The 11,779-nt window shown below is 43.0% G+C and overlaps 2 protein-coding genes across 2 annotated transcripts in view; both read right to left on the bottom strand.

The window, feature by feature from the left end:
- Window positions 1-4,100: 4,100 nt before the first annotated feature.
- LOC124022305 (voltage-dependent T-type calcium channel subunit alpha-1I-like) lies at window positions 4,101-7,653 on the bottom strand. The gene is made up of 2 exons (XM_046337227.1): window positions 7,517-7,653; window positions 4,101-6,059 (listed from the first exon to the last, which is right to left on the bottom strand). Exon 2 carries the CDS (start codon window positions 5,853-5,855, stop codon window positions 5,397-5,399), a length of 459 nt encoding a protein of 152 aa, XP_046193183.1. The 5' UTR covers window positions 5,856-6,059; window positions 7,517-7,653; the 3' UTR covers window positions 4,101-5,396.
- A 755-nt stretch (window positions 7,654-8,408) lies between these two features.
- The window catches only part of LOC124022304 (voltage-dependent T-type calcium channel subunit alpha-1I-like), a 22,674-nt gene continuing 19,303 nt past the window's right edge, over window positions 8,409-11,779 (bottom strand). The window contains exons 3-5 of the mRNA XM_046337226.1: window positions 9,842-9,976; window positions 8,454-8,521; window positions 8,409-8,415 (exon numbers count right to left, since the gene is read on the bottom strand). Of these exons, the coding sequence (XP_046193182.1) occupies window positions 8,409-8,415; window positions 8,454-8,521; window positions 9,842-9,976 (210 nt within the window). The remainder of the gene's footprint in view (window positions 8,416-8,453; window positions 8,522-9,841; window positions 9,977-11,779) is intronic.

Genomic DNA, 11,779 nt, shown 5'->3' with positions numbered 1-11,779 from the left:
TTCAATTAAGTCAATGTGACGGCTCAATCTGTCAGTCAGACGAAGATCACATCACCTCTAAGCTACCTGTCAAGCTAAATCAATCAAGACACGCTAGTTTACAGAGCAGCACTAACAGTGTAGGGAGATGGGGACGTTGACTTGAACAATGCCTAATTACTGTTGACACATTAGGACCCCGCGGGTGGTCTTGTCACTGCCTGTGTTCAAATGGCAGGTGAATAGACACCTCCATATGCTGCGTTGCTACCGAAGGGTCCTACAACTGAGTTACACACACAGCAATGACAGCATGAATTCACACATCACATGTACTGCCCCCCCCTCTCTCTTTCTCTCCATCCCTCTTTTTACTCTGAGGTGATGGCACTTTGAACAGTGTTCAACTGCATATCTATTCCATCACATCAACTGTTCTGAGATGTGAGAGAAGAGAGAACCTGTGTATCCTGAGGGTGACAACTTTAAAGGACCATCCCTCCCTCTCTTCCACATCCCTCTGTCGCGCGCTCGCTACCTCTCTCCTCCCTTGCTCCCTCCCTCCATGTATCCCAGATGTCCATACGCACCCAGAACACAATGCAACATCCACCCTCTCCACAGCTGGCCAACATCTAACAAGCTAAGGCTGGGGTCATGCCAGTGTGTGTGTGAAGGTGTGTGTGTGTGTGTGTGTGTGTGTGTGTGTGTGTGTGTGTGTGTGTGTGTGTGTGTGTGTGTGTGTGTGTGTGTGTGTGTGTGTGTGTGTGTGTGTGTGTGTGTGTGTGTGTGTGTGTGTGTGTGTGTATACACACTACACACCTAATACCATCACCATCCTTTCACTCTCATTCATCCCTATTCATTCCTATTCTTCCTTCTCTTGTGTTAGTCTGATCAAACACACCTAGTAACCTTTGTGCTTCTCTCTCTGTCTCTCTGTCTTCATCTAATTCAATAGAATGTGAGTACAGTACATCAAGGGCTTGTAGATTGCTGTGGACAGCTGTGTGTTGGTGTTGGTGGTTAAATGCCTGTTCACGTAAGCAGTCTTTTGATCAGACAGGTTCTCTCCAGGGGCAGGAGGGAGCCGCAGGTGTACCAGCGTATCAAGCTGTGTGTGTGTGTGTCTGTATGTGTGCGTGTCCATGTGCATGCGTGCGTGCTTGTGTGTGCGTGCATGTGTTTTTCGATCAGTCGGGTTCTCTCCAAGGGAGGTAAAACCCCAGGTGGTGTTACAGACTTGTCCCAAATAGCCCCCTTTTCCCAATATAGTGCACTACTTTTAACCTCAGGGTATTATAGGGAATAGAGGGCCATTTGCAACCCTACCATAGATTGATGTTAAAAACCCTTTCAAACTTAGAGGACGAGACCCAGTCACAGAAAGCTAGTGTTCTTTGCACTTAATAGTGTTTGAATGAAGGCTTGGCTAGCTGATCATGTGCATGTTGCTGCTGAATACCAAGAAACCCACAGGAAAGATTGTGACTAGGATCAATGACTTTCATACATCAATTTTTTCTTCAATTGCAGCCGTTTCCTACAATGGTGTAGTAGGTCATATTTCGGGCAGAGGGTTGAGTTTTCACAAACACACACACTCATTCAAGCAGACAAACACACACACTCATTCAAGTAGATGAAACACACACACTCATTCAAGTAGACAAACACAAAAACTCATTCAAGTAGACAAACACACACACTCATTCAAGTATGGTCCTGGTCCTTCATGGTCCTTCTGTAGCTCAGTTGGTAGAGCATGGCGCTTGTAATGCCAGGGTAGTGGGTTCGATCCCCGGGACCACCCATACGTAGAATGACTGCACACATGACTGTGCTTTGGATAAAAGCGTCTGCTAAATGGCATATATTATTATTATATATTAAGTAGACAAACACACCTGCTGCTAAGAGTGATACGCTTCTCTTTGATACTGATAGATGTCAAACACTCTCTAGTGTTGGAAGCTGTGTGAGGAAGACTGTGATGCTACGGTTCATCATTTAAGACACTAAACAGTGAGACACGGCTCCTAAGACAGCAGGACATGAAAAACAAAGAAAAGAGGGGGAAAATGAAAAGAGAAGATAAACTGCCATCTGATATATCTCTGTGAGACTGAACAGCATCTAATCTGATGAGATAAGAGATGTGTTCATTTCAGATTCTGTATCAAAGGCTTACTAAACACCCGGTTGGTTGAATAGTAGCCTTTTGTAGTAAACAACATTTCTTTTGGCCTCAAATCTTTTGAAATATCTGTGAACAAAATATGTTTGAACATATGTAGTCTCGTGAAGTTTGTATTTTAACATGGTGTTTGCATCATGGAACGTTAAGGGGCTTTAAAAACCTGGCAAAGACAAATCTGCTGTTTTGTAAAGTAACCAATATGACATTTATATTTGTGTGGACCAAGTGATTAAATCTGAAGCCAACTACAAGTGCCAAACCCACGGTTTCTCATTTCAAATATTTGTCAAAGATATTATCCTTGTTTCCACATACACACATTGGTCAGGGTCCTAAGAGACACTGAAGTTTTTATTTGATTTGATTATCTTTTAGCTCATGTCTCTGACTTGGCCTGTCTGTTTGTTGAGCTAGAACAATCAAGAGGAATGCCCAAGGTAAATGAAGAAGGCTATTTGAATAGTTGGAGTAGTTTGGAGCCCGTTATGTTTAGCGAGAGAGAAGAAGAACACCAGATTTAGAGTTTCAACATTGACATGGATGAATATGCATTAATACACAGGTTAGTTTGTATTCTTTTCTAATTGTGATATTCTATCCTTACAAATCTACTCTCAAAATGACATACACGTGTAGGCAGCACTAACAAACCTGCACTTCGTCCTTACAATCAAAACATACAACATCCCCTGTGCAAGAGTCTACCTTTCAATAAGTCATCACTAGGAATTATGCATTGAAACGGAGCTATAAATTGCTAGGGTTCCCACACAGCTGCTACTACAACAAATCAGTAACGTAATCAATGAACATTTGGGAGAGGATGAGACTTTGGCCTCAAGAAAAGGGTCAACGGGTTAACATCGGAAGATGAAAAGGTCAAGGGTTAACATGGGAAGATGAAAAGGTTAAACGGTTAACATGGGAAGATGAAAAAAGGTTAACATGGGAAGATGAAAAGGTTCAAGGGTTAACATGGGAAGATGAAAAGGTTAAACGGTTAACATGGGAAGATGAAAAAAAGGTTCATGGGAAGATGAAAAGGGTTAACATGGGAAGATGAAAGGTTCAAGGGTTAACATGGGAAGATGAAAAGGTTCTAGGGTTAACATGGGAAGATGAAAAGGGTCAACGGGTTAACATGGGAAGATGAAAAGGTTAAACGGTTAACATGGGAAGATGAAAAGGTTAAACGGTTACCATGGGAAGATGAAAAGGTTCAAAGGTTAACATGGGAAGATGAAAAGGGTCAAAGGTTAACATGGGAAGATGAAAAGGGTCCGACATTCAAATGAACAATGACGCGTCCTGTAAATGAGACGAGTCGCCATGTTAAAGAATCAAGAATCCGCCGAGGTTGAGAAGCTAATCCACTTTTATGACTCTAAAATGACATTTCACAAAAGAATAACAGCATGCAACTTAGCAGGCGGGGGAAAAGACAAGAACAAAAGACATCCTGATCCTACCATCTGGGAATACACATTCTAACACATCATAATTCAATGACCTTTGAATCTCATTGGAGCCTATTGACATTTGACTGTAATACATAACAGCGATATATTTGAACCCTCTTGCCTATCTCCTACCAATACCTGTGTCATATATATCTGTATGCTTCACATATTGCATATCACATACTCAGGGGGATAATATGTGAAATAAAATGCCTTTTCCAACTGGGTATTTTAAAGTGGCACTTCGCTACTTATTTGACCTGATATTCTTACTGTCCTTCCTGCAACATGCCGGTGTCCACATGGAGATATTGAATATGAGCTTAGAAAACAGTGGAGTGCCCCTTTAATTCTAACGGATAATGAGAAAGAATGAAAGGAGGATAAGTTGGATGACGTGCGATCGAGTGAGAGATTTCTTCCTCTCTGATCTCTTCCTGTCTTCAAGAAAACCAAAACATACTGCGGACATCTTTGACATCTTTGTGGTTGTGGTGTGGGTGCGCTTGTGTATTTATGTGACCATCTGAGTGTGAGCGTTGGAAAAAATATTTTATAGATCCACTGCAGTGTTTTCTGTAATCCACCTGAGGTATACAATTTTCCTTCAAAACGTCGGTACACAACGCTGCACAAATGTCAACAGGGGGGGGGACAAGAGACAAGAACTCCATTTTGTGAACCTGACCGGGACTTTGTTTTACTTTGTGTTTCACCAACCAAGATGGCATCCGATCTCGATCTCTCATTGGATATGGTGCATCTATCCAGTAGGGAGAGGAGAGCATCTTCTCTGAAGCCCTTGGTTCATGGGTGATTCATGAGAACATGGCCTATTCCTCTATGGTACGGCATATGTTCTCATTCACTCCCCATGTCTCTTCACTATAGCTCTCACATATTGATTCTTTTTCCATTCAAAAGGTGCCCTTTTGCTAATTCTAGTATTTCTAGATTAGCCTTTATATCTCACCCTAACACACACAGAGGGACACATCTGCATTCATACAGATCCCAATATGTTTTATAACTAGAAAACCCATCAAATATGCAACCTTGATTTTCTTTCACCTATCAAATGTTAAGCTAAAAGAAAAAGTTGGTAATCAATGCTACCTTATAGATGTGAATTTAAAAAAACAACTCTGTACAAAGTCTCATCGAAAGGACTCTACAATCTGCTTATCTTAATAATGAACATTGTCTTTTTTCAAGAGGACAAAACCATTAGACTACCATTAGCCACTGGGCTATGCTAGCCCTGTTGTCAATCACAGGAGCGTTAGCATTAGCCGCTAAGCTAAGCTAGCCCTGTTAGGCAATTGTTTTCTTTTGGAGTTTCATCAATGTTTGGAGTTTCATCATTGTTCCGACAATGCTCAAACGAAATTCACATTCTGGTACTTGTTTTTGCTTTTCTTTGGGTGTATGGATGAGGGCGACTATGCTCCATGCAAGGCAAGAATTAGCATGTTTTTCAAGGGTCCTGTCATTGCTGTAGTCACCTCTAAGAATATCCACATGTCTCAGAAAATGAGATGCCTTAATTAAACTCCATTACCCAGAAGTCATTGTAATCCTCCACAAAATGTATTCCTTAGCTTCAATTTTCACCCAATCGTCATGGAAAGAAGAGAACATGGCCATCTCACTGATGAAAAAGAGAGAGAGAAAGAGGGAGGAGACGAGTTCATTGAACAGATATCAATCAAACACCTCTGGAGAAGAAAAAAAAGTTCCAACCGATAGAAAAAGTTTCATCTGTTTTTCCTTGAGCCGGCATCCATCATCTGGCTCGTACCTTTAACTCCAAACCCCATCTCCCCTTCCTGTCCACCCCTCTTCTCAGTCCAAGGGTTGGTGAGGTACCCATGAGCATCTATCTCATAGTACTGTTGTCCATCTTTACTCCTAACAGAAAGATTTGCCTGGTCCAAACTCCCAGTGCTATTACATTTTTTCACCAGAGGGGGTGCCAGGCAGCTAGGTGACAGCAGTGATGTCAGAGACAAACTACTAAGTGTCTCTGATAAACGTTCGCTGTTAAAAGCCTGACTGGATCCTTCGCCTCCCATCCCTATCCCACAATCGTCATCTGAAGGGTCCATAGAGTCTTGCCTTGGGCAGCCTGGACTGGTGCTGCTGCCACAGCTGCTCTGGCTCCTCTGGTGCCCTCTAGTGGCTTGGAGGTTGAATGCTGTACTGCGGCCTCTCATTGAGGGGTGACCCAGCGATCTGGGGGTTTGTCGTGTTTCGTCGAGGTGAGGGAGGGGGAGAGGGCAGAGGAGAGGCAGGGCCAGGGAGAGTCCCAGGTCTCCTCGAGGGGGGGAGACGCTAAAGCTGAGACCTTCCTCCAGGGTGGTCTGGAGGCTTCCCTCGGAGCTGCCTGTGGCCAGGGACGAGTCACTGTGGGACGGGTGCTGAGGAAGGATAGAGGGGGTGGCGGGGTGGAGGGATAGCAAGGGGGGAAAGAAGAGAGTGCAGTAAGCAGAGAGAGAGAGAGAGAGAGAGAGAGAGAGAGAGAGAGAGAGGTGAAAGAAACAGAGAGAGAGACAGTGAGAAAGAAAGAGAGAGAAAAAAGTGAATGAGAGCGGGATGAAGTATTTAAGCACAAGAACCAAGAAAACAGAGAGTCAAGTAGAGAAGGGATGACCTCGCTAATTAGTGTAGTGCTGCAGAAATGTACTGGAATAGAATCTAACAAAGCACTCTGGAAATGACATAAACAAAACAAATTGATACTGAAAAGGTCAGTTACATGCTGTTGCCATGGTTACCTCTGAAGCGGAAGAAGAATATTGCTTGTTTTCTGTGTGCCATGAACAGAAAATGCACACTTAGCACCATAGAATACCATTTACATGAAAAACACTGTGCACTAAAGTCTAAATGGGAAGATATAAAGGTCTGAATAGGAAGATATAAAGGTCTAAATAGGAAGATATAAAGGTCTGAGATATAAAGGTCTGAATAGGAAGATATAAAGGTCTAAATAGGAAGATATAAAGGTCTGAATAAGAAGATATAAAGGTCTGAATAGGAAGATATTAAGGTCTGAATAGGAAGATATAAAGGTCTGAGATATAAAGGTCTGAATAGGAAGATATAAAGGTCTGAGATATAAAGGTCTGAATAGGAAGATATAAAGGTCTAAATAGGAAGATATAAAGGTCTAAATAGGAAGATATAAAGGTCTGAATAGGAAGATGTATAATTCAACTTTGATGCACTCACTCCTTACAGATATGCCCATTTATTTTGTTTTCTTCCTTAATAACTGTCTCAACCACAGTGAGCTTTCTGGAACAAAATGGCTGCTGTGCATCAGCTGGATACTTCCCCCTCTTAGAATATAAAAGCAGCTACAGTATATTGTATATGTCATCTCTTATAGCAATCATCCCCATTGACCTTAACTCTAGTGGAGTGTAGCCCTTACCAATGAGTGGAAAACAACTGAATCTGATGGGTATTTCACCCCATAAAGTCAATCCATGACTTATTCTACCATTATAACACCCATGGCTGTTACACTGAAGTCCATATACGACACTACATGATAGCACACACCTGAATATACGGTCCATCTCCAAGGCATTTCTAGTTGATCTGCTAACCATGTGTATGTGACCAATAACATCTGCTAACCATGTGTATGTGACCAATAACATCTGCTAACCATGTGTATGTGACCAATACAATTTTTATTTGATTTGTGTGTATCAAGAATGGTCCACCACCCAAAGGACATACAGCCAACCTGACACACCTGGGGTGCAACTCAATATGAGGAAGGTGTTCTTCATATTTTGTACACCCAGTGTACATTTCACTACATGAATACTCCCTCTACCAATATGACCCCATAACCTCTTACCTGGGAAACTAGGACCCTACTGTTGGCCCCTGAGGAGTCTAGGACCCTGCTTTTGGCCCCTTGTGAGTCTAGGACTCTGCTGGTGGCCCCTGGGGAGTCTAGGACACTGCTATTGGCCCCTGGGGAGCGCAAAGAGGACCAGGAGGCTGGGGATGGCAGCCTGGATGCTCTCTCCCCTGGGTCTACCCCCGTCCTGTGGATGGGTGGGGGACCGCTGTGGCTGTGGCGGGGTGAAAGAACTCCACAGGGAGATGGAAGAGCGGAGAGGAGGAACCTCTACATCCGACACTGCCAACCTGGTCACTGTGATGGCCATCACCATCTGTTGACATACAGTTATTATCTATAGAAAGATATAAATGTTGCATGTAGAATGAGCATGGGTTATCTATCCATTTATCCATCCATCCAGTCATCCATCCAGCTGTATAACGCTAATGTTATGGTGAGAGGAAGGATAGGCATGTCATTGAATGTCGTTAATCAATGTCTTTGTGTATGCCTGCCCATCTGTCTTTTAGTTAATTAACATTGGGATGTCGGTGTAATCAACTGTGTGAATACGGAGAAAAACGTAATTTTCTCTCTCACACATCTGAGCATGAGAGATGGGAAGGAAAACCTTCTGAATGAAATGATCATTTCAATGTCATTGCAAAGTCATGTGATCATCACTAAACACAGTCAGTTAAATAAATACCAAGAGCATAAACCACAAGATGAAAATGTCAACTGGTAATGTATGCACACATATCCATCAGATTTCACAAGTTCTAATGAGATGGGAAGAAAAAGGAGAACAAGGTTACCTCTGTTGTGGTGGAGGAACTGGAGAGACTGGCTCTGGAACTGGGGCTGGGCACCCACCTCTAGCAGGAATCCTACCCCATCTTCAGGACCTCTGCTGTGGGGTCGAGAACCTCCGTGCCCCCAACGCCCTCCACACCCAGCCTGAATCCCCCTCAATTCCTCAGAACTGTGGGAGTCACTGCTCCCTCTCTCCTCCTATAGAGAGAAAGAGATGGGGGGAGGGGGAGTATATCAGGATGACTTCAATTAACACTCACATATCATCTGTAAAGTTCCAGGTACTACTGCTAGCATTATTAGAAATCAATAAGCATCTGTTGCTATGGCTATAAGGGCTAGCCCTATCTCGAGTGAATGACCATGTAACATTCTATCTCCGGGCAGCTAACATCTATTAGCATTTGAAGTGTATTAACCAAATGAGGCTACCCCTGGTGTAGCATGTTAAAAGAGTTCAACTACCACACTAGCATATTAGCATTGAAATAGGCATAACTTAGAGCCAAAGGTGGTTGTACTTGAATGCTTGTTCTTGTTGTTAATATTTGGAAAGACTACCATTTTGTTAGCTGATAGCACCATTCATTAAGGGTTAGCCGGGCACACTAGCTAACTAGCCAACATCAGCAACAACAACAACAATAACAACAACAAAAGCGTTGTCTGTGGTAAAGCAAATGTCTAAAAGGAAATAGTGTTAATTGTGAAAAGAAATTACCAAATGAAATATTGATACCAATGAAATATAATTTTAATAAAAACCACCATGGGATATTTTTCCAATTTAGAGAATTTTATACATTTTAAAATGTCCTACTATTTGATACTTCATCTCTTCAGTCAATACATCTGTTGATTAGTAATATATTCTTCCAAACTAAAGTAATTGCAAGCTCCACAGTGCCTCGTTTTAGATTGGATATCAAATTAGTTTCAATAGAGAAAAGCAATAAGGTAAACCAGATGAAACAGCTTAGAGGAGACGGGATGATCACACACACACACACACACACACACACACACACACACACACACACACACACACACACACACACACACACACACACACACACACACACACACACACACACACACACACACACACACACACACACACACACACACACACACACACACACACACACACACACACACACACACACACACATCACAATCATGCTCACACACACACGAACGCACACGCACGCATGCACACACACACATCACGGTCTTGCTTACATGCACGCACACACACACATACGCGCACACACACAGGCACACAGACACCAACAAACACAGACCCGTCGCCCTAGCCTGCCTACGGCACATGGTGAAACACACACGGGAGCATTGATTCGCTAATCAAGCAGTTAATGCAGTGGGATGCAGTGTGTGATAGAATGTGTTCATGTGTGTAAGCAGTTGAATTATGCAAAAACAAAAAGTATATAGTTTCTCAGTGTGTGCACATGTTTTGTGTCAATGAGAGTAAGTCTGTGCGTGTGCACGCCCCACCTTGCCGTCCCTGACCAGGAGCTGGTAGTCACTGTGGTCGTCCAGACTAAGATCATCAGGAAGGGCCAGTGATGATGACTTGTCAGACAACTGCTCTGACATCAGAGACGCCTGCTCCACCTCAGCCAATCGGATCTGCGATATAAACACACAGAATTCCAACAGAGCACACTATGTTATTCAATACACCCGATTTCGTATGTGAAAAGTGTGAGAAACATTTTCTTTTTGGTAAAAATATTATGATTAAATTTAAGCGCATTTAAAGTGACAAATAATGCATATACAGTGCACAATAACACTTTGCTATAAGCTGTCATAAAGACTCATACAGTTCAAATGTGTTGCCCTGTATCCAGTGACTGACTAAAGTTGTAACAGACTAAAGTTGTAACTGACTAAAGTTGTAACTGACTAAAGTTGTAACAGACTAAAGTTGTAACAGACTAAAGTTGTAACGGACTAAAGTAGTAACTGACTAAAGTAGTAACTGACTAAAGTTATAACGGACTAAAGTTGTAACTCCCACAGTGATGTAAGTAATTGACAGCCTGCTCTCTAGGTGGACTGTGTCAAAAAGTTGAGTGGCTGATTGGCTGACAGTCATGGAGGTGGTAGTGACAGGTTGGTATGGTAATATGGCAGTATGGGTTATATCTGGATCATTAGACCGACTCTGAGGAATCTCCCTGTCAGCTGGTCTGAGCCCATCAGTATAATGAAAAAGAGGGAGGGATGGGAGAAAGGGAGAGAGAGAGAAGTGAAGAGAGAGAGAGATAGAGAAATAAAGAGAGAGAAAATAAAAACAATGAAGAGAGGGTGACAGATGGAGAGAGTGAGAGAGAGATGGATGGACAGATGATGTCGGGTTAAGGTGAGACCTCTCACTACTGTTCTCTTTGTGTGTACTGCACTACATCTAGCATAGTATGTAAAGTATCCCCCCCCACACACTCCACACTGATAAACCATCAAACATTGACATCCCAGTCATCCCACCATCATTACTGACACGTGATGTGTTTCAGGCCCACAGTCATGAAAACCACATATTACTTATATTACTTACACATGTAGACTCAGCAAAAAAAGAAACATACATTTTCAGAACCCTGTCTTCAAAGATAATTCGTAAAAATCCAAATAACTTCACAGATCTTCATTGTAAAGGGTTTAAACACTGTTTCCCATGCTTGTTCAATGAACCATAAACAATTAATGAACATGCACCTGTGGAACGGTCGTTAATACACTAACTGCTTACAGATGGTAGGCACTTAAGGTCACAGTTATGATAACTTAGGACACTAAAGAGGCCTTTCTACTGACTCTGAAAAACACCAAAAGATAGATGCCCAGAGTCCCTGCTCATCTGCGTGAACATGCCTTAGGCATGCTGCAAGGAGGCATGAGGACTGCAGATGTGGCCAGGGCAATAAGCTGCAATGTCCGTACTGTGAGACACCTAAGCACTACAGGGAGACAGGACGGACAGCGGATCCTCCTCGCAGTGGCAGACCACGTGTAACAACACCTGCACAGGATTGGTACATCCGAACATCACACCTGCGGGACAGGTACATGATGGCAACAACAACTGCCCGGGTTACACCAGGAAAATACAATCCCTTCATCAGTGCTCAGACTGTCCACAATAGGCAGAGAGAGGCTGGACTGAGGGCTTATAGGCCTGTTGTAAAGGCAGGTCTTCACCAGACATCACCGGCAACAACGTCGCCTATGGGCACAAACCCACCGTTGCTGGACCAGGCAGGACTTGTCTCACCAGGGGTGATGGTCGGATTCACATTTATCGTTGAAGGAATGAGCGTTACACCGAGGCCTGTACTCTGGAGCGGGATTGATTTGGAGGTGGAGGGTCCGTCATGGTCTGAGGCGGTGTGTCACAGCATCATCGGACTGAGCTTTTCTCATTGC

The sequence above is a fragment of the Oncorhynchus gorbuscha genome, unplaced genomic scaffold (assembly GCF_021184085.1).
Source record: "Oncorhynchus gorbuscha isolate QuinsamMale2020 ecotype Even-year unplaced genomic scaffold, OgorEven_v1.0 Un_scaffold_1331, whole genome shotgun sequence".
In the NCBI taxonomy this organism is placed as follows: domain Eukaryota; kingdom Metazoa; phylum Chordata; class Actinopteri; order Salmoniformes; family Salmonidae; genus Oncorhynchus; species Oncorhynchus gorbuscha.
This window is presented reverse-complemented; position numbering and strand designations above follow the sequence as displayed.

Bases quoted from the DNA above. Each gene is read 5' to 3' on its own strand.
- LOC124022305 (XM_046337227.1), bottom strand. From the start codon at position 5,855: ATGAGAGGCCGCAGTACAGCATTCAACCTCCAAGCCACTAGAGGGCAC.